This window comes from Actinia tenebrosa, unplaced genomic scaffold, assembly GCF_029948245.1.
Source record: "Actinia tenebrosa isolate PJP-AT-01 unplaced genomic scaffold, QUT_ActTen_1.0 PGA_scaffold2__45_contigs__length_23673736, whole genome shotgun sequence".
Lineage (NCBI taxonomy): Eukaryota > Metazoa > Cnidaria > Anthozoa > Actiniaria > Actiniidae > Actinia > Actinia tenebrosa.
Genome location: NW_028292579.1, coordinates 9,571,280 through 9,599,080, shown reverse-complemented (window position 1 = coordinate 9,599,080; position 27,801 = coordinate 9,571,280). Strand labels below are relative to the sequence as shown.

General features: G+C 37.6%; 1 protein-coding gene across 2 annotated transcripts; it reads left to right on the top strand.

Moving 5' to 3' along the window:
- Window positions 1-854: 854 nt before the first annotated feature.
- On the top strand, window positions 855-27,801 carry LOC116296605 (1-phosphatidylinositol 4,5-bisphosphate phosphodiesterase gamma-1). Of its 2 annotated transcripts, none has more exons than XM_031704646.2 (39): window positions 855-1,219; window positions 1,340-1,489; window positions 1,691-1,784; window positions 2,133-2,186; window positions 5,249-5,330; window positions 5,453-5,527; window positions 5,958-5,992; window positions 6,343-6,394; window positions 7,196-7,297; window positions 7,656-7,771; window positions 8,167-8,252; window positions 8,520-8,640; window positions 9,010-9,095; window positions 9,387-9,466; window positions 9,976-10,036; window positions 10,556-10,620; window positions 11,321-11,443; window positions 11,890-11,915; window positions 12,623-12,754; window positions 13,159-13,336; window positions 13,849-13,871; window positions 14,019-14,153; window positions 14,850-15,006; window positions 15,566-15,586; window positions 15,765-15,833; window positions 16,440-16,543; window positions 17,027-17,126; window positions 17,813-17,888; window positions 18,526-18,617; window positions 18,963-19,116; window positions 20,254-20,344; window positions 20,793-20,917; window positions 21,144-21,189; window positions 21,970-22,069; window positions 22,673-22,787; window positions 23,556-23,714; window positions 24,679-24,767; window positions 25,362-25,612; window positions 26,692-27,801. In XM_031704646.2, exons 1-39 carry the CDS (start codon window positions 976-978, stop codon window positions 26,717-26,719), a joined length of 3,897 nt encoding a protein of 1,298 aa, XP_031560506.1. In that variant the 5' UTR covers window positions 855-975; the 3' UTR covers window positions 26,720-27,801. The 2 variants fall into 2 exon arrangements, with proteins under 2 accessions (XP_031560506.1, XP_031560508.1); XM_031704648.2 differs by having other exon boundaries at window positions 25,362-25,663.

Sequence of the window (27,801 nt, the reverse complement as noted above, 5' to 3'; positions counted from 1 at the left end):
TTTCCATTTTCCCTTACTTATTTCCCATTATCTCTTATTTCTCATTTTCTTTTATCTAGTTCCCATTTGTCTTGTTTATTTCCTATTTTCTTTTATTTAGTTCCCATCCCGTTCTCCTATTTATTTCCAAAAACACAATATCATCATCATCATCTCCATCATCATCAACATCATGCTCATCAACATCATCCTCACAATAATTATCATTGTCCATCATCGTCATCATCACCATCATCACCATGATATTCAACATCATCATTATCCTCATCATCGTCGTCATCTCCACCATAATCAACATTACCATTCATCATCATAATCATCAACATCGTAATCATCATTGTCCATCATAATCATCATCACCATCATCATATTCAACATCATGGTCATCCTCATCAACATTACAATTCATCATCATAATCATCAACATCATAATCATCATTGTCCATCATCATAATCATCATCACCACCATCCTCATAATATTCAACATCATGATCATCCTCATCAACATGATCATCCTCATCAACATTACCATTCATCATCATCATCATCAACATAATCATCATTGTCCATCATCATAGTCATCATTGCCATTATTATCTCCCATTGAACATCATATTTATCAACATCATTTCTCATCATCCCAGAAGATTGAAAGAAGAAAAATTCCTAAAAATAAAATTGAGCCAAAAAAATGGAGAAAAATGGGAAAACTTTGTATTTTTCTTCTTGTCCCAATAGTATTCCCAAGAGCTAGTTCCCATTTTATCTCGATGTCCTTCATGCGCGGTTTCCTCTTCCACCAGAACGAGTCTATTATATGGATCACGTGTTGTATTAGTAATATTTGCCTTGTCCTGATATTACCAGCGACAGCAGGAAGGCAATCAAATATGTAAACTACATGGCGAAACTTTCTATTTAACCCTACATATAATCCCAAATCTATCGTATATTCACCACTACAAGCCTTAAAAATGGCTTCGAACGATAGCATTCGCTATATTGAGCATCCTGAACCTCCAGAAGGAGACCAAGGGATCGGGCTTAGTACTGAAATGGGGCCCATTATAACAGCTCTGAAAGAAGGGAATATAATGACAAGATATTACAGCAAAAGAGCTCCAGATCTCAGGATATTTTCTTTAAAATTGGAGGAATTTCAAATTGCATGGTCCAGGACTGGAGGTGGGAAGGACATTAACCGTATTGAAGGATGCGGTAAGGAAATGTTTTAGGCTGCAAATGAGACAAGTTGTGCAGTTTTTTCTTCCTACTCTGTCAAAAGTCAACCAAAAGTCGATTTAATTCATTCATTTGTGGTTTTTTCCTTTCTGTTAGTGAAAATTCGTGAGATCTCTGAGGTTCGTCGTGGTCAAGGCTCCAGAGATTTTGAAAAAAACCCGGACCTGACTAGAAAACTTGATCCGAACTGCTGTTTTGTTGTGTTCTACGGCAACGAGTTCAAACTCAAAACTCTAAGTTTAGTGGGTATGTACTTTAAATATTAAAAAATATAACCCCTCTTTGCTGTATTAAAGCCTAAAAAGCTATCCTTCTATCCCAGAGGTAAGTCTTATCCTTAAAAAGACCCCGATAAATATTAAATTCAAGTTCATTATTGAGCACCTTTGAGATTAACTTAAGCATTAATTCATAATTTTTCCAAAATGACTACCTCTTAATTTTTAGCTCGAAGTCATAAAGAAAGAGAATATTGGGTGAAAGGGCTTGTATTTTTGATGTACGAAAGTTTAGTCGCTACACAACCAGTTCTAACTTACAGGTAAGTCTTGATTCATTTAATTTTCGAGATAATTCTTTTTTTTTTTTTTTTCCTACAAAAATTTAAAACCAAGCTATTAATGTCTTTAAGTTATTCCTAGGTAACATTAAAATAGAAACAGGTTAGCGGGAAGTAATGAAAAAAATCTCACCTAAAAGTTGTTTTGTTTAGTATTCTTTGGGGTAATTTTTAGTCTTCTATTATTTCAGTTTTTGCGGTTGTCTTGATGTATAAACGGTCCTCTAAAAAGCGGAAATAATAATTAAGCAAGCAAATGGGCGTTGGATATATTTACAACTTGCATTTACTTTTTGTCATTTGCTTTTTTTCTCCATTTTTTCGTTGTAGATGGTTGTTAAGAGAATGGAATACCCTCACTGCCAACTCCACACAAAAGAAAAAGTAAGAAACTAATTGTGTTATAACTGAAAGGAAATTTTCATTGAGGTGTTTATACAAACACTATGCTATTTTGATTGCTTTTTTTCTGCTCTGGCTTATTAATTTTGTGAGTGTTTTGCATGCCAAGCTTACTGTTTGGTCTGAACTAAGTCAACCCAGTAGAGGACAGCTGTAATTTAAAAAAGATTATTTATAGTGAATAGTATGTAGGCGGTTGTGCTTTTTTTAGCGTTGTTCACAGTTTTTTAGGATTTTTGATTAATTATCACAGATGAAACAGCGTCAAACATATCAAGATTGTCACAACAAACCAAATTTATTATGTGTTTATTTAGAGATATTATTTTCTAAGTAACTTTGAATTATGCAGAAGATAGGTAGTTAGAGAAGTGTTCGTTTCAGATCATTAAATCGTAGATAATTACTAGACTCAAGCTCAAATCACTACTGTTTAATTTAAACAGTTGTTTAATAACTTGATATATTATTGGGAACTGAAAGAGAGTATGGCTGATATTGGGTGACATGAATATTTATTAATTGGACTTTATTACCACATAGGCTGCCCAATATTTCATTAGCGACGACCCCATGTGAATTCATTCATTCAATAATATTTTTGGTAATATCTAAACAGGGGTTTCATTAAGATTCGGGATCAGAGAAAGAACTCTGGCTAGTTTATTGTCTTTATTTTATCATTTAAAACATACTGAAACCCTTGCTCAATATTGCTCACTTGAGTCAATAGCAGACTGTGCATACTGGTGATTATTGCACTGCATCTTATATATTATTAGATTAATAATATAGTTTGGTAATGTCTTACTATTTGCTGTCTGTAGTCATTTGGAACACCGCACTGGCAATTATTGCACAGCATGTGATAGTATACTAGATTAATAATATATTTGGTAATATTTCAATATTACTGGCTTTATTCATTTGAAGACTACGCATAGTTGCAATTATTGCATGGTATCTGATAGTATATGAAATAAATAATTTGTCTTTTAATTTTCATAAGATTTACTATGGGTAGCATGGGTGGCGTTCGTGGCTAATGCGTCGTCATTCACCGCTGTGAGTCCAACGGGTCAGGTCGCTGGTTTGAGCCCTGAGGTTGCCACGTGAATTGAGTTTGTTTGATTTATTGTTCTCTCCTATGCTACAAGGGTTTTCTCTGGGTTCTCCGGTTTCCTCCCTCCGTAAAAATGTACATGTGAGTTGAGCATTGTGTGCATATTATATTGAATGAAGTGGTAGTGTGTGTGAGCAAAAAGTGTTCCCAATTAGTGCGAAAGCGCTAGAACGGCTAGCACTTACATGTATTTTATGATTTTAGTCAATATATTTATGTACATAATTTTCCTTGTATACCAAAGGACAGGACAGGAAAAAAGTTTTTGGCCTTAGGTGCCATAAGCCAAATAGCAAAATATCAAATGGGACCAAAATTTATTGAATGCATATTTGAGATAAAAAGCTTTGTACTTTGGGAGAGCTGATATTTTGATCAGCAGAAAAACTGACATTTTCTTGAATACTAATAAGTAGCCTTTACTCTAATTCAGCAAAATTCCGTCGCAAGTTTCGAGCAGCAGTGACACAAATGAAAGGCTTAAAAATTTGGAGTATTAAATTCAGTTAAATAAAAAAATCATGAAAGTAGCAGGCGCTTGTCGTTTTTCTGCCCTGTCATACCAAAGTCTGTACTCTTCATAACAAAAATCAAGCTAGCATAACCTAGTCTTTAACCAAAGTCTTTACTCTTCATAACAAATATCAAGCTCGTATAACCTAGTCTTTAACCAAAGTCTTTACTCTTCATAACGAATAAATATCGAGCTAGTGTAACCTAGCAACCCAAATGGATTCCAAAAACCTTAACTATATTTCAATTTATGTTCTGGCTTTCGTAGAGGTGATTAAGTTGAGCAATTTTTGAGGTACGCTAATGTCATGGCTGGAAAACATGTTTCTACAGGAAATTAAGAACATGAATGGTTGCCCTTAGAGATGTATAAATTTTTGATGGAATTATTTTTTCAGGCTCATTGAAAATGAAATATTTGCATGGCTGTTTTTTCCATAATTATTCCTTGCATTAGGGTGGCTTCATATAGTTTTGTTCAGGCGCACGCCAGGTCGTGCATGAGCATGTGCAGTACCAAAACTTGAAGAATTTTTATTTAGATGATGTCACGAAAAGTCAGTTGCATGAGTTATTTAAAAAAATAAAAACTTGAGAACTATGTGGTCAAATATCTTTAAATTTCTGCAGTTTTTTCTTCGTAGAATGATAAGGCAACTGACACAATATAAAAAATATCTGGACTACAGAAAACATTTTTTATCTTGAAAAATCAATTTTTCTTGGTTTCTTTAGTCACGATTTTAATAAAGCGTTGTCATATAATAGGTAACAAAACAAACTTTCATATTACACAATCTAAAAAAGTTTAACCACAGGAAACTCAAGATTTTAATTTTTAATGGCAAAAAGGTTGTTTTGTGGCTGACATGTCACTGCTATGGTAACTACAGTATTCACATGATCATTTTCATGAAAAATGATTCCTAAACTCATAGTCTTTAATATGGTTAGCGTATCACATATCAAGATATAGATCTGTTTTTGCTGTAAAATAATTTCTAGTCCTATTACTCTGAAGCCACCTTAAACCTGTTTAAAAAATTTGAGGTTTGTATAGTTTTTACTGGGTAAATAATCATTAAGTTAAACACAAATAATGTATTAAAAAATTACTTTAATAAGCCTGAAGCAAGATGACGTTTTACCCCTGACTCTATACCATAATGGCTTTTAAAATTCTTTCATATTAAAATTTTTGATTCCTTAGAGAATACAGGAACAATAGTCATAATTAAAGAACAAAAGCAGTGTGAAAAGGATTATGGTCTAGAGACGGGGGTAAAACGTCATCTTGCTTCAGGCTTATTTGTTAAAACTTTTTTTTTTTAAATTTAAATTTAACCTGAAGGAGATTTCTGCCTTATAATCTTTTTTTTTTTTTTTTTTTTTTTTTTTGTCTTTTTAGAATTGGAATGAGAGAAATGAAAGCATTTTTTCAAAAAGCAAATGTAAAAATGAGCAATACCAGAATAAAAGAACTTCTCCAGGTAGGTTTATCCAAAGGTTTAAAAAACATTTGATTCCCCTTCACCACCCTGATTTACCAAATTAATGTTGGTTCCCAGTAAGTTATAAAATTTTGAGTGTTTCTCTCTTTTTCTTGTTCTAGAATATAGATAGAAGTGCACAAATTGATTTTGAACAGTTTAAAAGAATTTACCATGAAATCATGTGCACCAAAGAGGTGAGTAAAATTTAGTAATGGAATACCTATGCTATACACTATATCATAAAATAACTGCTATGAATTTCACGTTCTGATTGGATGGGAGCTAGTGCTTTATAAAAGCACACTGCACAAGTGCACATCTTTTTTTTCCTTTTTTTTAAAACTAAAAAAACTTGCTTGTTGTGCTGTGTGTAGTTATAAAGCACTTGACGGATTAACAGATCACTAACTTGAAAAGTGTTGAGAAGCACTCCTCTGCATGTTTTTCTTCTCCTAATTTTTTTTCCATGTTCTGCAAATCCAAACGTTTATAACTAGGCACAGCATGCTTGTGCATCTTCTATTTCTTTAAGAAACCCAACATAGTTTTGATAAAGCATTTTTGCCAAAACTTCAATGTAATTTAAAAAGTTTGTCAAAGAATTAAATTTGATTGTTGTTTCAGCTTACATCAAAGTTTTCAAGTTATATAGAGAATGGGTAAGTTTAGTGAACTTTGCCTAATATTTATTTCTGTTTTTCAATTTTTTCATCCACTTTTATTTTGATGACATCATGGAAAAGAGAGGATGAGGAAAGATAAAATGATCAATTGTGTTATAATAATTTTAAACACTTGGCATTACTGCGATTTTCATAAACATGTGAACTCTGTGTCTCCGAGTTGCACGCAGAAATTTGTTTTTTTGCTGCCGCCAGTCAAAAATATGCAAAGTACCAACTGATGCAAAAACCAAATTTCAGAGTGCAGCTTGCAGACACACATGTTTATGAAAATGGCAGTAATATATTTTTTCACTTTCATTAAGTTGCTTTTTATTCATATTTAGTACATATGTGCCACTTAAAAAGTTCCAGAAGTTTCTATTGGAAGAGCAGCAGGTATAGTAAAACTAGAGAATAAAATTACAAAATAAATGTTGGTTGGGTGTTGGTAGGTGGTCAGTAGGGTGTTGGTAGGTGGTCAGTAGGGTGCTGGTAGGTGGTCAGTAGGGTGCTGGTAGGTGGTCAGTAGGTTGCTGGTAGGTGGTCAGTAGGGTGTTGGTAGGTGGTCAGTAGGGTGTTGGTAGGTGGTCAGTAGGGTGTTGGTAGGTGGTCAGTAGGGTGTTGGTAGGTGGTCAGTAGGGTGTTGGTAGGTGGTCAGTAGGGTGTTGGTAGGTGGTCAGTAAGGTGTTGGTAGGTGGTCAGTAGGGTGTTGGTAGGTGGTCAGTAGGGTGTTGGTAGGTGGTCAGTAGGGTGTTGGTAGGTGTTCAGTAGGGTGTTGGTAGGTGGTCAGTAGGGTGCTGGTAGGTGGTCAGTAGGTTGTTGGTAGGTTGTCAGTAGGTTGTTGGTAGGTGGTCAGTAGGGTGTTGGTAGGTGGTCAGTAGGGTGTTGGTAGGTTGTCAGTAGGGTGTTGGTGGGTTGTCAGTAGGGTGTTGGTAGGTGGTCAGTAGGGTGTTGGTAGGTTGTCAGTAGGGTGTAAGTAGGAGATTAGTAGGGGTCTACCAGGATGGTGGTAGTTAATCATAAGGGTGCTGGTAGTTGGTCAGTAGGTTGGTAGGTGGTCAGTAGGGGTGAGAAGTGTTGGGTGTTCAGTATAGGGTTGGAATTTACACCTGCTGTAAGTCCCTTAACAAGTAGTCTCTACAGTTGCTATAATATAGATAAATGTCTGCCTGATAAATAGTTTGATTGGATCAACAGGAAGTGGCTGCCAGAGATATCAATTCTGTACGTGAATACATGTTGGAATATCTTTCTGACAACAGTAGGAACTACACTGACCCTTATTTTACTGTGTCAGAGGTAAGCCTAGTATTTACTGAGAGCATCAAATCAATATCATTTTACAAGGAAAAAGGGAATAATCTTTCTATGGAAACACTTACTACACTTTCTTTGATCCATAGAAATTCCTCCAAAGCTTAAGTTTTCTGTCAGGGCTTCAAAATAACAGCCAATCATGATCAAATTAGTTTTAGATTAATCATACCTTATTTCTGGCTAATTGTTACTGGTCAAAATCAACGGCAAGGCAAAGATTTGACCTGAAAAGTCCCACTTCTGGCCAAACATAATCAGTTGTATGGCCATTATTTTAAGCCCTGCACCCCCTGTGTGTGTCTTTCACAACAGATTCTCAAGCAACATTTTTCCCCTTCAGTTCCTTGATTTCCTGTTTTCGAGAGGTAACAGTGCATTCAATTCAGCTCACTGTTCTGTGTACCAAGACATGAACAAACCAATCAACTGTTATTGGATTGCATCTTCACATAATACGTAAGTTCCTGGATTAGGCCAAACAAAAAAATAAGTGTGTTTCCTGTTTCATAAGAAGAATAATTGGGGTCAGAAGGTCAGATTTTTTTTACTGAAACAACAGTGGAAATGAGCTTACTGGGAACCCTGTGGTGCATTTGGGAATGAAAAAAATATCAGGGTCGTCAAAAATCGGCAAGAAAATTAGGGTCGGTCGCACAACAGGAAACGCACTTATTTTTTTGTTTGGCCTTAGCTCTAAGAATCTTGGATTGCATGACTTTTGGTTTCAGGTATTTCCATCTTAAAGAATTACAGATAGAAGCCTGGTCATAAGCCCTAGGGTTATACAAATTTATGAGGATTTTTGGATAGCCTTAGAATCGCAGTTAATATAGTGTCATTTATTTCCACAGATACTTGACGGGTGACCAGTTCCAGGGTGAATCATCTGTAGAAGCATATGTAAGATGTCTTAGGATGGGATGCAGATGTCTAGAATGTAAGTTTTTCGTAGCCTGTACAAAGGACAAGGCTTTCAGAATACGTCTGTGTCCATCTACAAATTGTAATTTTTTGAGTTAGAATAAAATTCAAAAAAAAAGTCTGCACCCACCAGAGCTCTGGTGATTGCTAAAAGAAGCTAACGGCTGGCTACTTTTTTATTTCTATAGAATATACTTTCTGTTCTGTGTATACCTTGTACTCCTTGACCACCTACTCCAAAACATTCTGAAACATTCATGATTTTTTGTTTTTGTTGCTTCAGTGGATTGTTGGGATGGCCCAGATGGGCAGCCAATCATTACGCATGGACACACACTTGTCTCCAAGATCAAGTTTCTTGATGTTGTTCGGCAGATAAAAGAAAATGCTTTTGTTGCGTCAGAGTAAGTTGATATCTTAAGGATTGTCATCATTCATCTGTCTATCGGCATCCGTCCGTCTGTTTTTTCATCCATTAATTTTGATTTATTTGAATTTTTGTATCTAACAGGCTTTCTGTGGAAGTCATAGTCTTGAGTCTATAACACTCTGATGTAAAGTGTACTATAAGTAGTACAAATATTCAGAGAACATTTGTAACCAATACGAGACTACCCAAGACTACTTCGATACTCTTCAATTTGTCTCTGATGTTGCAATGTGTGACTGTCATAAAATTTTCCACCAAGAAACAAATCTGACAATTATTTAAGTCAATTTAGTTTTGTATTTGGTGTAATGATTTTAATGCAAACTCACTTCTTGTGTTTCAGTTTCCCCTTGATTTTGTCACTAGAAAATCACTGTAGTCTCAGCCAACAGAGATTCATGGCACAAGCCTTTAAAGACATCTTTGGAGGTGAGGATAACAATAATAATAATAATTATTATTATTATATTATTATTATTATTATATATATATATATTTTTAAATATTATTATTATATTATTATTATTATTAATTATTGTAAAAACAGGGCATTATATTCTGGCTTCAGAACACTGATTGATCAACCATGGATAATTCTGAAAAGTTAAAATTGAATTTCAGTTTCTCCAATTATAGAGTTTTTAAAACAGTTGAGACAGCAAAAACACTGGCCATTCATTCCCTAAGATAAAACCTTTGTTGTCTTTTTTTCCCCAACAGAATATCTGCTTTCACAACCGATTGATAATGGCAAAGAACTGCCTTCTCCTGATGCACTCAAAAATAAAATTATTCTTAAGGTAACTTGAACTTTGCATTAAGCTGCCGATACACGCTGCATTTTTTTTAGCAAACTACCTATATTCATATGATTTTTGATTGACTGATTGACTGCTAAAGACTAACATGGTGGCTATGATTTAATGTACAACCCAAGACTACTACAGAAACTAAAACTACTTCTTCATCTGCAACAACAATTATAGTTCATGAAAAATGTCTATTTATTTTAGGTAGATTTGCAGAGAGTAATTGCTACAGAGTCTCCTGAGGCGCATGCCAGGGTCTAATGTTTATGGGAATTTAGTATTTGGTTCTTACAGAGCGAGGATAACTGGAGAACTTTGAGAAAAACCCTTGAAGCAACAAGCAAATGGGAATCAAACCCAAGTCCAATTCCATTGGTGATAATCTGTCGCATTAGCCATGTACACCACCTTTCCATGATGAAGAAGGAATTCAGGTCATCTCAAAAATCATGTCATGTATGTACCTCTCATTAACCATTTCTTGCTCACCTTTTCCACAGCATAAAAAACTTCCAAAAGATCCAAATCAGGTGACCAACACAGACCAGACGTTTGATGCTTGTAAGTAGTTTTGACTCTCTTACCTGTAATTAACTAATCTGAGTGCTTGTATTCTGCATTTTAATATCACTTTTCATGGGCACATACAAAAAGACTACTTTATGGACAGGTCCCGCAATAGAAGCTGATTGCCACTGTTTTAAAAAGAAAGACACTTTGAACAGTCAATTTCACCTTTTTTGTGCTAGTCATCATGTGGTATAAATTGTATTGGATTGTGAACATTACATTACAAAAGTTCAGACATGTCCTTGGATTCCGGTACAAATGTATTGGCTTTTGAACAAACTATTTCTTTGGTTTGTTCATCTGTTTAAATGATATTTTGCTTGTATTTAGGGTCAGCTAACTAAACAAATCAAGTAAATAATTTGTTTTAAAATTAGTACATTTGTACTGAAATGTCCCATCTTTTTGGTGATCGCAACATAATCCAACAAAATTTATACCATGTTATGGCTAGTGCAAAAAGGTGAATTTCACCTCTGTTATGACTAACTTGTTTATTTGTGCTTGCAGTATCGGAAGATGATCTGAGTCATTCGTTTAATGGTTACCTCCTCCTAGAGGATGAAATTGACCATGTAAGCTCAACAATCTTGTTATCATAAATTTCTCTTCAGTTGTTAGCATTTTGGGGGTGGTAAAATGTTCATATCCTTCTGCTGTGGTCTTTAATGAGGAATATGTTCCCAATGGAAAAATATCTCTGTTTTTAAATCCAAATATCTTTTTTTACCCTACAGTCATCAGTCCATCCAATTTACCAGCCATCCTTTCCCCTTTCATCCCTCCATCTATCTGCTCATCTATCCCACCAATCAATCCATCCTATTCATTCCATTCCACCGGACCACCCAAATGCCCATCTGTACATTAATCCTTCCATCCATTGTCAATTCCACCATCCATTCAGTCATCCCATCCATCTGCCCATCCATACAGCCATCTTGTTCATTCCATCTCGCCAAAATAACCAAATTCCCACCCATTCCATTAACCTGCTCATCTATCTGCAATCCACCGTTTCTCCTCTCACCCATCCATCCAGTCATCCCATCCATCCATCCATCCATCCATCATATTCATTCAATCTCACATAAACAATCAAACTTGCATCCATCCATTAGTCCACCCATCTATCTGTAATCCATCCTTCCCCCCTCCCACCCATCCAAACATCCCATCCACCTTCCCATCCATCCATCCATCCATTCCTTCACTCAACAATACCTCTTATATCACAAAACAATTGAGCTGTTCTTCATTTTGGTTTTTGTCCAGAGTTGGAAGAAGCATTTCTTCTGTTTGACAGTGAAGAACAAGATGTTCTGGACAGAAGAACAAACAGTATTAGAAGAAGATGATGACGATGATGGTCTTCTGGAAGGTGTTGGTGTTGGGGAGGTAAGAAAACATTATCCTTACTTATCATTAATGTATTTACTGTGTTTGTACACTGCAAACAAGGTTCAATCTTGGAGTGTAAACACTAGTTTTAATTAGGAGTAGGAGTACTTACCACAATTATATATATATATATCCATGAAAAAGTTAACTAACAAAATTGTACAAATCAGTGCAAAGTTTTGTGGGTCTACAGTTTACTGAACTTACTAGACCTTACGAATTTTTTTCAATTTCGGACAATCTTTTTCATAAATATATGGTATGCACTCTATCTATCTAGTACTACACTATTTAGTACTAAATAGCACTGATATGGGAAACAATTAACATTATTATTTTGTACTCTTTAGTGCAAAATAAATTTGGGACTGTTTTAATGGGTTGAGCATAAGAACTTCACAATGCTAACAAACTAACTAACATCGTGCTCCTCTTTTTTCCAGAAAGATGAGCTTCACTATGGTGAAAAGTAAGTCTTGGTTCGTACTCTATTGAGGTTTTGCCGTGATCACCTGACGGCAGCCATGTTGGATGACAGGAACAAAGGATTTGATTTTCATGAGAAAAATTCAGTTTCCTAGAGTAAAGAGAGTTCAATATGTTCTTTTATTGCACATGGCCCCTTATGTGCCGAGATTGTATGGGGCTGCGCTATATAAGAACAGCTTTATCATCATCATCATCATCATCATCATCATGTGATTGTGTTTCATGCTGATTGGTCTTTTTTTTTGGAAAATAATATGTGCTCAAGTAACCACAACAACTTTATTTGCACCATAGAGTAAAATTTTAATTTAAAAAAATAAAATGAAAATTAATTGTACAAAAATAATTTAAAAATTTAAAACAAATTTAATTAATAGTTAATCATACAGGGCGCAGTTGTTCAAAGCCCGATTAGTGCTAATCCTTGGTTAACTCTTAATAAGACCTATAGAGTTAATCCTGGATTAGCGCTAATCCAGCTTTGAACAACCCGGCCCAGTATCTAACATAATATTAATAAGCAGACATTCATGGGGAGATAAGTATAACTTGCATGTCGGCCCTAACTTGCAGGACGGCCCTAATGATATGTGCGTAGAAGGCTGTTGCTATAGTGATATATGCTATTGTCTGCATCAGATCCAAGGATTAACACAGTATTCAGATCTTCATGTTGTCTTTGTTCAGGTGGTTTCACGGTAAACTACCAGATGGTCGTAAGAAAGCAGAGCAATATTTGAACCAGTTCAATCGAGGTGATGGCTCATTTCTTGTGCGCGAAAGCACAACATTCGTTGGAGATTTCTCCTTATCGTTCTGGTAAGTCTTGGTTTCAGTCAAAACCTCGTCTCACAGACTCTTGCTTGTAAAGTAGTTATTAATAGAATGCTCAGATTCATCTTCACACAGAAGTAGTTTTTGGTGGATGTCAATCAAGGCGTTTTCTTGAGATTCCATAGGAACATGCCTTTTATAGTGCAACGTGCCTAACAGTGGCCACCCAAATTATTTTTTTACTATTTAGCCAATCAGACAGCAAATATTTGTGCATTTGCACGTGAAATCACTCAGCATGACCGCAAATGCACAAATTCTCAATGTCGCACTTTGATTGACATCCACCAAAATTCTATTTAGCAGCAACTGTAATACTGTTGTTTCAGGTTTTGAAAAAATGAATATTTGTGCATGAATCTTATCTGTAAATTGTGTTTCATTGTCAGGCGGCGGGGTAAAGTTCAACACTGTCGCATCCGATCCAAACAAGAAAATGGCCAGACAAAGTATTACCTGGTTGAGCAGGTTACCTTTGATAGTCTGTACAGCCTGGTCAATTATTACCAATCACATGCAATGAGAAGCAACAACTTTGAGATGATACTTACTGATGCTATACCTCAGGTAAGAAGTACTATAATAGAGACCTCAGTTTAACATCACGCTAACCACTACCCGCTAGTAATCGGGCCCTGAAAAACGCCCACAAACACAGAGAAACACTTGGCATAAATAAAATTCAATTTGGCCACTCTTCCAGCAACAACTTCGTTATGTCGAAAGATTGACGGAAAATGCCTGATTTCAAGGTCTCCGTTGTGAGCATCATAAAGACGAAGTAATGTTGTACTCTACTAAGTTAAGGGACTGCAGATCCAGGATTTTTTTTGGGGGGGGGGGGGGGCGAATAGATGGTGTTGGAATGGGAATGTAAATAGGAAATAACTAATAATTAACTATGGATTTTCAAGGGATTTTATTAGGGTTAGATAGGTGTCTCCAATTAGTTTCTTAATGGTAAGCTTTCCAGGAAAAGCATGTTGCTTGACCAACCCTATATAGGAACTTACCTCGGCTGATATCTAACTAGTTTTCTCCTTTCCTGTTTGTTTTTCTTTCTTTTTTTTTTTCCCCAGCCCAATGCTCATCTGGATAAAGAGTAAGTAAAACAGTAGCTGACTGAATTCCATTATATTTCTTTATAAAAATCTTCTAAGAGTTCTCCCTCAGTCATTTCACATCATTACTGCCATGTTTCTTTCTTCATTCCTTATTAATGACCAGCAATGTGCTTATCTTCTTGTAGCTGGTATCATGATAACTTGACGAGAAGCACTGCAGAGGACATGCTGAAAAGAGTACGAAGAAATGGTGCGTTCCTGGTCAGGAGAAGAGAAAAGGATGAGAGAACAGGAGAGGAGTCTTACGCCATCTCATTCAGGTACAAATTTTAGGTCTTCACATGGGCGTAATATTTTCCCTTTTGAGACCATGTGTCATATTCTTCAGAATAAGATACTTTGTTTGAGTCGTATCCATATTAATATTTTCATGTCTTCTCGCGTACAATAACTTTCAAAGAAAACTGCCGAACTTCACATTAAAAGCAATGGAAAATAAGGTGGTCTTCTCTGATGTCATTACATTCGGCTCATGTGAAAGTCAGTGTTCATTTTAGACCTTAGGACACAACATGATCAGGTTCCACCAGCTGAGAGGTGAATTTTAGTAGCTGTTTTGCCGCTGGCCCTCATTCTGAGGCTACTATCATAATTATACTTCCCTATGAGAACCAGAAACATCCAAAGGAGGAATGAAAACAATTTCACTTTAATGCCATGTTTGCTATTGTTCTTTCAAGCTCAAGAAATGCTTAGGGCCGGCCATTTTGTCCACTCACGCTTTGCGCGCCACATTCACTGCCCAGCTGGCAGGGACTGCTCCCTTCATATGTGACATGATAAAAATCTTGAGGCTGATTAGATTGAGCTACTTGGAGCCTAGTGTCACTGTCATTCCAGCCCCAAAGAGGGTTGTCACTATGATTGTCAGGAAAAAGTTACTAAAATGTGAGGTGTCTGTGACCACAAGGCCACACCTTCTCACATGATAACCTCTGTTTATCAACTTCCTACAGGGCAGAGGGAAAGATAAAGCACTGTAAACTAAAGCGAGAAGGAAGACTTTTCACCATTGGTACAGCTCAGTTTGAAAGTCTAGTTGAGCTGGTTGAATTTTACATGAAACATCCGCTGTACAAGGGAATGAAGCTAAAATATGCCATCAATGAACAGGTACAAGATAATGGGTTCTCTGTAGCCGTCCTATTTTTACAAGGGTACGCTAGGTAGCACAAGGGTAGCAGCCAGTGGCTAACAAACCTGTGGCCCTCCTTCCATGATCAAATTAGAATTTAGGAGGTGATTTTTGGGGAGAGAGGAAAACCAGAGATCCCAGAGAAAAACCCTTGAAGAGCAGGAGAGACCAAGTAGAAAAAAGGTCATCTTCTTGTCCCTTAGTCATGCTGCAAGGTTGTGATGTTTCATCAAAAATCAGTCGGATGTTATGGGTTCCCTGTGTTGTGATGTTTCATCAAAGATCAAATCGGATGTTATGAGTTCCCTGTGTTGTAATGTTTCATCAAAGATCAATCAGATATTATGGGTTCCCTGTGTCGTAATGTTTCATCAAAGATCAATCGGATGTTATGGGTTCCCTGTGGATTTTCTTCCTATTACATTGTAGGCAGTCTAGGCAGTCTAGGCAGTCTGCCATTAATGAATATAATAAAGTGTTATGGAGTACCCATGAAATAATAATTACAAATTTATCACTTTTTCCCCATTTTTCCAGGTCCTTTCCGTGGTTGGTCAGGTAAGGAAATCTTCTGTTTCTTTTTTTTTTTTTTTTTTTTTGCACTAAGATCTCTCATCTTTATGAGAAAGAAAAGATTAACACAGACAATCAGGGTGATGCAAAAATGAAGTGCTTTGGCCCAGTTTGTGTTGTTGGTTGTCCTTAAACGTCCTTCTTTTTCTTATTCGTTTTCCAGATTCCAGAAGAAGAAGCCATATATGGCACTAGTGAAGTCTACCACGAGCCAAACTCTTTTGTTACCAAGGTGAAACATTACACACACAATGCACACCTAAAGTGACAATCTAGTAATATGGACCACGTGTAACTTATCTTACCTTGATGATTGCTGATTGACCAAACAACAGACAGGGCTGACCAACTGACTTAATGACTGACTGGCTGACTGACTGACTGACCGATTGACCGACTGACTGACTGACCGACTGATCGACCGACTGACTGACTCATTGACCGACTGACTCATTGAGTGACTGACTCACTGACTGATTGACCGAAAGACTGACTGATTGACCGACAGACTGATTGACTGATTGACCAACAGACTCATTGACTGACCAACCTACCGACCACTGACAAACAGACAGACTAGACTGAATGACTGACTGTGCTGGGTGTCAAGTCAGACTGTTCGCACTGACTGACCAACTAACAAACGAACTGACTGCCTGACTGCCTGCCTAAAGAATCTGCACATGATCAGAAGGGACATAAATGCAAGGGCAAACTGTCGTCACATCTTCCATTCTGGTTTTTAAGCTGTCGACTGAATAAAACCTGACTGAACTAACATGTTGAATAGCAGTTTTGTTGTCAAACAATGTGTCTCATCATTAATTTTGATTAATAGCCTGCTTGCAGAGCTTTGTGGGATTATGAAGGTATCAATGAACAAGAGATGACGTTTTGCAGAGGAGCTTTTATTACCAATGTGGTAAAGGATGACAGTGGATGGTGAGTGAAAATAGTGTATGTGTACGCATGTTCTTTTTATCTCACGATAAAGGGAATTTCAAAACTGATAACACAAGTAAAAAATTACTAGGCTCAAACAACTACTTGTCAATAAGTTAGACAAAGAATAGACATCTAGTGTTCATGCACGAGCCAGTAGAAACGAGCAAGGGACTGGGATTTAGTTTCTTAAGATAAACTACCACTCACTACCAATACATTTTCTTTATTTTTATATGCACACAACACTCGACTCATGTCGTTGTTTTTATACGGAAGGACAGGGCTTAAAATAACGGCCGATAAGTTGCCGGTCGTGATCGCAGTCCAAATTAGTTTTAGCTCGGTCATACCTTGTTTCTTGCTGAACGTTACTGGTCAAAATGAATGGACGAACAGACAAGCTACAATTCTGGGTGGACAATGTCCGATGTCCGCCCGTTATTTCAAGCCCTGAAGGAGTAAAAACATTGTTATTTCTAGGTGGACTGGTGACTATGGGGATCAAAAACAAAAACTTTTTCCCGCTAATTACTGTGAAGAGATCATAACACCTGAAGCACCTGAGGAAGCAGTAGATGAGGTATGAAAACTGAATCAACAATATGCCCCTTGTAAAATGATCTCGTATGATAACATATGTTTGTCAGAGTCTGAACGTTTGCAACAACTTATATACAACTTTAGGAACGTTTCTTTCCACCCTAGAGATTTCAACAAAACAGCGTAACTACCATATTGCCTACCATATATTACCTGTCACTTCACCTATCACTTTACACCTGTTACTTCACCTATCATGTCTCATCACTATGTACTATTTTAGGGACCGTTCATTTTATATGGGCATGAGGAAAGGGGGGGGGGGGGGGGGGGGGGCTGGCTGGAGTTTGTAAATTCTAAGATTGTAAGTAAGTAGTATACAGAATGTATGTATGACCCCTTCCCAAACTCAATTTTTTTTACATGGCTCACTATTAAAACCGTTCATTTATAGATAATAGACAAACAGATAATTTTTAAGATAATTTTCTATTTGGCTAATTATTTATGGAGTGGCCCTCTCTTAAACGCTATATATCTTTAAATGGCCCCCCTTAAATCCCTCCCCCCCCCCCCCCCCCCCCCCATGCAAATAAAAAATGAATGGACCCTTACCTACCCCATACCACCTACTTCCCTTCCCTGGTCATACAAAAGCAATTGAATGCTCCAGTGCCACTAGGTTGAGACCTTAGGTTTGATAGGAATATCTTTGATTCAATACAGTCTAATCAAGAAAAGGACAGTAAAGTGCTTGGTGATCTACAGAAGGGTGCTATTGATGTCCAAGGATGTTCAGTAGGTAAGCAAGCCTTGTCTAGTCAGGTAGTTTCAATATTTCCATGTTAATGGACCAATGAGCCCAAAAAATTAGAGAAGTTTTTATTTTGATTAAACATGATTGTTTGAAAGTTCTGGCTACAAGAAGAGGTCAAACCTCGACTTGAAGCCTTTGTTTCCTGGTCACTCAAGCGAATACGGGAAGAGTCTATTTATCAATCGTTGCTCAGATGCCAGATGGCGTAATTTTTGTCAACTTCCCGTGTCATCTGTTTGATCTAACAAATACAATTTTAAATAGTCAATTTCTCGCGCGCTGATTGGTTATTTTTTATCATCAATAAGAGAACAGACAGATAAAGCTGACGTCAACGAGCGCGAGCTCTTTCCGTTGGTTGTTTTGATCAGTAAAAATGAGAAGTTTTTATCGTTTTTCTTGTTGTTTTTGTCATTGTAAGAAATTTATTGACTTCAGATTTTGATGTGTCTGTCCTCTTATTGACAATAATTTTCGCCATCACATTGTCAAAGTAGTATGCGGATCTCGGCTATGCCTTGTGAATCCACACTACTTTAGCAATGTGATGACGCCATTTATCGTCAATAAGAGGACAGACACATTAAAAACTGATATCTATTTGTTAATTTTACGTCTTCAGAGATGCCCCCTCCCCGAGGAGGACAAAGACATCTTGTACGAATCGTCAAACATGGCCAAACATTATTAGAAGCAGCTGCAGAAACACCAGAAGTAAGTTTTGATCTTATGATTGATACTCCTCAAGTTGATCTCTCTTGTCTCAAGCCAAAAACACACAGAGGTCTACTAAGAGTTTGAGGGGAAGACGTTATTTCCGATTGCAATGAAGTTTTCCTTATTACAAGATTAACCCTATGATTGCTACTCCTCACGTCAACCTCTCAGACTCTTGTCTCGAGCCAAAAAAAAAAACAGAGGTCTACTGAGGGTTTGAGGGAAAGATGTTATTTCCGATTGCAATGAAGTTTTCCTTATTTACAAGATAAACAATTTAAAGTAAATAATGTTAAGAATATCTTGTATATCCTGTACGCTGTTTATTTTCTTCGTTTGCAGGAATTAAGCGAGTGGCTGGTAAAATTACAAGAAGCTGTTGCATGTGCACCAGAAGAGAAAGAAAATATGAGAAAACAATCAATCAGACAGAATATTAGTCCAGAACTATCAGACCTGATAGTGTATTGTCAACCCGTACCATTCGATATAGACAGTGAGTACTATTGCTTCAACTAACATCATTAAGGCCATCACCACAACCATCACCACCATTATCATCATCATCATTATTTTCTTGTTATCATATCGTCGTCATCATAATCATCGTCACTGATCATATCATCATCAACAACATCATCCCCACGTATGAGCTATAATTTCATCATCATCACCATAATCATCATCGTCATCACATCACTGATCATATCATCATCAATAACATCATTACCATGTATTAGCCATAGTATCATCATCATCACATCACTGATCATATCATCATCAACAGCTTCATCACCATGTATTAGCCATAGTATCATCATCACCACTATAATCATCATCATCATCACATCACTGATCATATCATCATCAACAGCTTCATCACCATGTATTAGCCATAGTATCATCATCACCACTATAATCATCATCATCATCATATCACTGATCATATCATCATCAACAGCTTCATCACCATGTATTAGCCATAGTATCATCACCACCACCATAATCATATCATCATCAACAGCTTCATCACCATGTATTAGCCATAGTATCATCATCATCACTATAATCATCATCATCATCATCACATCACTGATCATATCATCATCAACAGCATCATCAGCATGTATTAGCCATAGTATCATCACCACCACCATAATCATCATCATCATCACATCACTGATCATATCATCATCAACAGCTTCATCACCATGTATTAGCCATAGTATCATCATCATCACCATAATCATCATCATCACATCACTGATCATATTATCATCAACAGCTTCATCACCATGTATTAGCCATAGTATCATCATCATCACCATAATCATCATCATCACATCACTGATCATATTATCATCAACAGCATCATCACCATGTATTAGCCATAGTATCATCATCATCATCATAATCATCATCATCACATCACTGATCATATTATCATCAACAGCATCAGCATGTATTAGCCATAGTATCATCATCATCACCATAATCATCATCATCATCACATCACTGATCATATCATCATCAACAGCTTCATCACCATGTATTAGCCATAGCGGCTGAAAAGTAGAATTTAGTTGCAGAACTCTGTTTTAGAATTAGCTAATACTATTTATTTTTGTTGTAGATTACTCTGGAAAACACTACGAGATGTCATCATTTCCCGAGACAAAAGCTGATAGGTATATCAACAAGAAGTGCAGTAAGGAATTTGTCAGGTATCCTTTGAAAAGTGACTGCTATATGATGAATGGCCAAAGATATAATTGTGGTAGTCACCTTGGCTTTCTCTTCCCTTGGCTTCTCTTTACTGCTATACTTTCCACTCTCCTCCACTTGCTCTCCTCCACTTGCTCTCCTCCACTTGCTCTTCTCCACTTCTTCTCCTCCACTTGCTCTCCTCCACTTGCTCTCCTCCACTGGCTCTCCCTCCACTTGCTCTCCCTCCACTTGCTCTCCCTCCACTTGCTCTCCCTCCACTTGCTCTCCCTCCACTTGCTCTCCCTCCACTTGCTCTCCCTCCACTTGCTCTCCCTCCACTTGCTCTCCTCCACTTCCTTCACCCTTCCTTTGTTTCTTTTCTGCATATATGCTTTATAAGGCATTACTATACTGGATTGGTATATTCTGTTTTGACTTAAAAGTTCTCTTGACCTGTGCACTTAGATATCATCGTAAACAGATCAGTCGTGTGTATCCCAAGGGAAGCAGAATCGACTCATCTAACTATGACCCTGTCATGATGTGGAATTGCGGTGTACAACTGTGTGCCCTCAACTATCAAACACCGGGTAATTTTGCAATTTTTCATGAAATAATGCTTCGTTCGTTCGTTCGTTCGTTCGTTCGTTCGTTCGTTCGTTCGTTCGTGCGTGCGTGCGTGGTGCGTTCGTTCGTTCGTTCGTTCGTTCACAAACATGCTTTGGTATGTCCCTGTTATCCTGTAATTCTATATACGATGTACGCTGATAATACCAATACTTGCACTTTTTAAACTCAGTATTTTTTCCTGATCAGATCGGGCGATGCAACTAAATCATGGAAGATTTCTGGATAATGGCCGGTAAGATGACTACTCAGATTTATAAATAGCTTTAGTTTTATGAAGATCAAAGGGGTTCTTGCTAAGCAGGCAGCACACTTGCTCCTTAAAACAAGTGTGTGAGGTCACTGAGGATCAAACTATGGACCTCTTGCTTAGCAGACAGCACACTAACCAACCAAGCCACACTTGCTCCTTGAAACAAGTGTATGAGGTCACTGAGGATCAAACTATGGACCACTTGCTTAGCAGGCAGCACACTAACCAACCAAGCCACACTTGCTCCTTGAAACGAGTGTGTGAGGTCACTGAGGATCAAACTATGGACCACTTGCTTAGCAGACAGCACACTAACCAGCCAAGCCACACTTGCTCCCTAAAACAAGTGTTTGAGGTCACTGAGGATCAAACTATGGACCTCTTGCTTAGCAGGCAGCACACTAACAAACCAAGTCACACTTGCTCCTTAAAACAAGTGTGTGAGGTCACTGAGGATCAAACTATGGGCCTCTTGCTTAGCAGACAGCACACTAACCAACCAAGCCACATTTGCTCCTTAAAACAAGTGTGTGAGGTCACTGAGGATCAAACTGTGGACCTCTTGCTTAGCAGACAGCACACTAACCAACCAAGCCACATTTGCTCCTTAAAACGAGTGTGTGAGGTCACTGAGGATCAAACTATGGACCACTTGCTTAGCAGGCAGCACACTAACCAACCAACCAACCAACCAGTGTAAGGTCACTGAGTATCATTCTATGGGCTTTTTGCAATATTCCTAATGTTCTGTTGTTGTTGTAGGTGTGGCTATGTTCTGATGCCAGATAACCTTCGACAAGACAACTTCTGTCCCCACGACAGGGACACTAGTGGAGTAGAACCACTAACCTTAACGCTAACGGTATGCCATCATGTCAAGTCAACCCCAACTGACAATATATCTAATCTCAAAATCATTACTATTTAATTTGGCTGTGAAGTTTGGCGGTGTCGCGTTCATGGGGCGGCGTTTCGACGTTGCTGAAGTATATTATTCTACATTCAGCTGCGTCGCTGCATCGTCCGCGTGAGCGTGGTGTCGCTGAGCTTCACAGTTAAATTCATATATAGTTCATTTTAATATTGATGTAATGTTCTATTATACTATAGTCAATTTTTCTAAAAGGTTTGTGTTGATAGTTGTTATTACATATATTTTATATTTTTAAATTTATAAATATTAGTAGTTTTATATTGAGGGCCACAAGTTTATTAGTGTAGTACACTATTTAGTGCCACCCTCATTAAATAATGTTGTTGTTGTTGTTATTATTATTATTATTGTTATTATTATTATTGTTGTTGTTGTTGTTATTATTATTATTGTTGTTGTTGTTGTTGTTGTTATTATTATTATTATTCCTCTTCTTCTTAGGGCGCCCTCTCTGAAACCGTTCTCGTCTTTAGTTCAGGGGTGAATGCATGGCCATCAGCTCTTGATTATTTCATCTTTGATTTATTTAAGGTATTTGGTTGTCGACATCTTGTGAAATCAGGCAGAGGAATCGCTTCTCCGTTTGTTGAAGTGGAGGTGGTCGGTGCTCCTTACGACTGCGCCAAATTCAGAACTGAAACAAAAGGTAAGATAATGATGTGCAAGATGATGATTGTGATAGTGATGAGGATGGAAGGAAGACGATGGAAGACGATGACGACTATAATTATGATGATGGCGATGATGATAAGAAATAATGATGACGATGATGATGATGATGACGACGACGACGACTAAAATATGATGATAAAAAAACGATAATGATGAGGACTATAATTATGATGATGGTGATGATGATAAGAAATAATGATGAAGAGGACGATGATGATGATGTTGACGACGACGACTATAATGATTATGATGATAAAAATACGATAATGATGACGACAATGAGATGACGACAAAGATAAAAACGATGGTGATAAAGACAGCGGCGATGACGATGACAAAGATTATGACAACGCTAATGAAGATGAAGCTGATACTGGTTCTGTTGATTGTGATACAATTTTTTATATACTTTTTTCTCGTTTTTTTTCTGTGCAAGGTTTTGTCGTTTTATAACTCTCGTTAACAAATAGACATCAGTTTTTCATGTGTCTGTCCTCTTATTGACGGTAAATTGCGTCATCACATTGGCAAAGTAGTGTGGATCCATGAGGCGTATTTGTTACAATGACAAAAACGATAAAAACTTCTCATTTTTAGCAATCAAAACAACCAACGGAAAGAGCGTGCGCTCGTTGACATCAGCTTTATCTGTCTGTCATCTTATTGATGATAAAAATAACCAATCAGCGCGCGAGAAATTTGTAAGTTATGTAAAATTCATATTTATTTATTATTTCTTTAGTTGACAACGGTTTGAACCCTGCATGGTTCATGACCTTTGAAGTAGATGTTCTCAACCCTCCTCTAGCATTCGTGCGCTTCGTCTTGTTTGATGAGGACATGTTTGGTGAACCGAACTTCATCGGGCATGCTATCTTCCCCATGGGTAGCCTACGGACAGGTAGGTGGTATACACACACATATACATAGAGTTCAGTTAAATATACTAACGCCCCGTCCACACGTATCCGGAAATGTGTGTATCCGCAATTTTTTTCTTTTTTTTTTTTTTTTTCTTTTTTTGGCGGATACGGGTTGCGTCCACACGTGCCCGGAAATTTTTGTATCCGTATCCGGAAATTTTCGAAAACGGTCTCTAGAGTGGAAATTTTCGAATACGCTCCGAATACGGATACGTGTGGACGGTCGTATGTGTCCGCAAATTTTCGAATACGCTGACGTAAACATGATTTTGCGCATGCTCAATGAGAAAAACTATCCGTCAAAGGGACTAGGCACTAGCGTGCATCAGGGCGGATACAAAAATTTCCGGGTACGTGTAGACGGGGCCTAAGAATTTGTAGCGGTAGTACCGACTCGCCTCTCACCTCTGGGGTCTCGGGTTCGATTCCCGGACTTGACATCACGTGTGAGTGGAGTTTGTTAGGTCTCTCCCATAATAGAGGTTTTGCACCATCACGTGTCGGCGTCCATAATCCAGCTTGGGCTGCCTGTGGTCAGATGGCAGAACAATAGAATCCCTTTACTCTCGGGAATTGAATTCTTTCTCATGTAAAACGATTGTATTGTTTCTGCCATCTAACATGGCATCTATTCAAAGGTTTTCCCCCTTCGCAAAACCTAACACGATAAATTAGACTAGTTGTTCCATTGTATCTATGAAATTGATGTTATAGAAGTGCAAAAAAAGTAACTACTTTGTGTCCTTAAAAGTATCTAATTGATGGGTTGCAAGCATTCCCAAGAGAATTAAAAGACAAAAACATGGCGGCCATTGTGGTACCGTTAACAATGGATGCTAATGAGAAATCTTTTGTTAAATGGTACCAACATGGCCGCGATGACGTAACGTGCAAGCGCAGAATAGTTTCTATTTTGGTTACTAGTGTTTATTGTTATTTCAGGCTATAGATCGCTTCCCCTGAAGAACGCCTACAGCGAGGAATATGAGATGTCTTCTCTATTGGTTCACTTTGATATTCGAAGTGCTAAGGTACATTCTTTGCTGTTCATTTAATCATAGTATCATATTCCCTTGGCTGGTTTTCGAGTTCCAAATTACCGCTGTGTTCCTTGATTACTCAAGCTTAAGCCTCGTATCAGTGTCTAAATATTCAGTCACAAAAACCAACAGTAAAGTAAAAAAGCAAAGTAAAGAATGCACAACTTCAACACATGAATATTCTGCAAAAAAATCAACGCTAACCCTGTGCAACAGACAACTCGAAACTGGAGTATCAAATTGAGCTGATCCTTCGCAGTATATGAAGCAACTTATGGCAGCTGCAAATTGGAGTATAGAGCGTTTTCACTTACGTGAGAAGGCAGCCATATTGGTGTAGCAAACAATAGAAACTTTCTGCACAGTTTTTGCATAAAAATAGAGTTTAATTCGCCGACGATAGAAAATGTATTGTTTTGGTACACCAAGATGGCCGCTGTGACGTCACGTGAAAACGCTCCATTCAGTGATATCTCAATTTTCACCCTTCATTAAATAGACAGAAGTTGCACGTCCCGAAACTTTCCTCTCATATTTCAGTTCCTGTATAAAGAACCTCTGTTCATATTTGTTTTGTCTTTGAAGGGTGATGACGAGAACCTGTACGCGACCATTCAAGGTCTACGAGACCGAGTCCATGAAATCTCCTACCAGATGGCAACAGAAGAGAAGATGGCCCGCGAGGCCATGACCCAGATGAGTCAGCGGTCTGGTCCATTGTCGCTAGAAGCGCAAGAAATCCGTAACCGGCACGTGTTACACATGGAGACACTGGGCAGGCAGCTACAAGACAACCAATCAAATCTACAGAAACTCCAGAAGGAAAGGGCGGCCAGGTACATCGATTAATCTGTGTCTGTCTGTCTGTCTGTGGCTAAGATGTAAAGGTGTGTGCCCACGTTTTGCTTTAATTGCTTTGCTATTATGAACTTCCTCCATAAATGAGTCACCCCCATTCCGCACCACTTAAGGTCTGGGATTGAATAGACCACTTGGGTGTAATGTTTTCCCATTCAAACCACGTGTCATTCTCTTAAGAATAAGATTCTTCGTTCGAGTGGTGTCCACATTCATGTGTCTTCTCGTGCACAACCGTTAAACAGCGAAATAATACTCTAGGGAATGACACGTTGTCTGAAATGGGAAAACACCACGCACATGGTAATTGTGTCTACAGACGTCTTTGGCCTGGGCGTAATGTTTTCCCTTTTACACCACGTGTCATTCTCTTGTTTATTTTTGCTTTGTTTAACGGTTGCGCAAGATAAGACACATGAATACGACTCAAACAAACAATCTTATTCTCAAGAGAATGACAGGCGGATAAGTTACACATGGAGGAGTTTTAGTTAAATTTGCACTTAAAATTAAAAATCTACAAGATAAATCAGTATTTTTAGTTAACTTCTTTGCCTGGTTGGTATAGATAATACTTATAGACAATAACATTGCATAGTTAAATCAAGCTTAAGGTACTAGCGGGGAGTAAGGTCGTCTAAATTTGTTGTTCTTGACTTACACAATGTTGGTAGTATCGTTTTTTCTTGTTTCTCTTTCTCTCTCTCTCCCTCTCTCTCCCCTTTTATTTTCCTGGTCTTGCTTTTTCCTTGTTTTCCCTTCCATTCCTAATCCTTTAAACTTTCTTTTTCGATTTTTTCTTTCGTTAATTTTCCTTCCTTTCCCCTCTCTCTCGTTTCCCATCTTTTCATGTCTTCCCTTTTGCTTTTCATTTCCATTTCACACCCCTTTCCCTTCTTTTACTTTTTCATATTTTTCCCACTGCCCTTTTCTTCCCCCATTCTTTTCCTTTCCTTCCCAGTTGTCAGTACTTCGATAACTACCGTGAATAAAACGATATTAGATTTTGGTTCAGCTATAACAACAGCTAGTTGATCTTTGTTTTTTTGGTCCCCAGGGTGTTTCAAAACGCAAGTGATGCCTAAATGTGATTTTATTTTACAAAAAGAAGCTGTTGTAATCCTACCTGTCCATGCACAAGTGACTGGTATAGCTGATAGCAAACCAGCGCAGTAGTTATCTACACCTAATTTAAAAAACGTCGGGTTCAAAAAAAGGTTATATTATCAAAACTAAGACCGAAGGGGAGCATGGGAAGACAAAGAATTATGCTAATTTCATGCGTATTGCAGTTTTCCCTTCCTGTACACATTTTTTTGCATCATGGCTTTGGCATGTTGTTAATCTAGGTCGACCGACTTTGCTTTACTGTGCATTTTTACATGTCTATATGCAAGTATAACACACATTTCGGAGTACCCAAAATCCTTTTCGGTCTTAGCTTCGATGATATGACCTTCTCGAACCCGACTACGTTTTTTCAATTAGGTGTATACTCGCAAGCAGAAAGGGAAATAATTTTGCAACCACATCTAAAAGAAATGAAAAAATTTTAGTCTAGAAATTTAGAATTTTACATTAGATTTAGTTAAAATTTAGTCGATTTCAGTTGGTTAAATCCTTAGCCTTGCTATTGCACAAAAATGGATATATTTCTACAACATTAGGAATGTCTATTAACCATTCCGAGGTTGAGGAAAAACTGGGTCGAGTTGGCATTACAGTGCATTGTGGGGCCGTTTAAGGAGACATATTTCCTCGGGATGGTCAATAGAGTAAATGAAGGGGAATAGGAGTGTCAATGCTCTTGGCACTGATTTATGGCAATTTTTCTGACTTCTCCCCGTCCCACATAAAGCAGGGTTCCCGTGCTCAGTATTTTTATGTGATTGGAATACCTGTGGTACACGCGTAAGAGTGTTTTATCCTCTATCGAAACACCTAGAAGAAACATAAAAACTTCATCTTCCTTCTATATCGGTGTTAGCTCATCGGATGAAACACTCTTTCGCGTTTCTGAAATATAACTTTGGTTAGAATAGTTACGAAATGGTTTAGATCGTGTTTAGTTGTAATAATTTTTCTCAAAGAAAAAATTCGCCAGATTAATCTAGGGAAGAAAGAGGTTTGAAAAACTACAGGTACCAAAGAGGTCTTGCTCCCATTA

Excerpts from the sequence above, each read along its gene's own strand:
- LOC116296605 (XM_031704646.2), top strand. The coding sequence starts at position 976 with ATGGCTTCGAACGATAGCATTCGCTATATTGAGCATCCTGAACCTCCA. Across the intron at positions 8,253-8,519 it reads GGGATGCAGATGTCTAGAAT|TGGATTGTTGGGATGGCCCA; the intron begins GTAAGTTTTTCG and ends TTGTTGCTTCAG. Across the intron at positions 21,190-21,969 it reads AGATTTCTGGATAATGGCCG|GTGTGGCTATGTTCTGATGC; the intron begins GTAAGATGACTA and ends TTGTTGTTGTAG.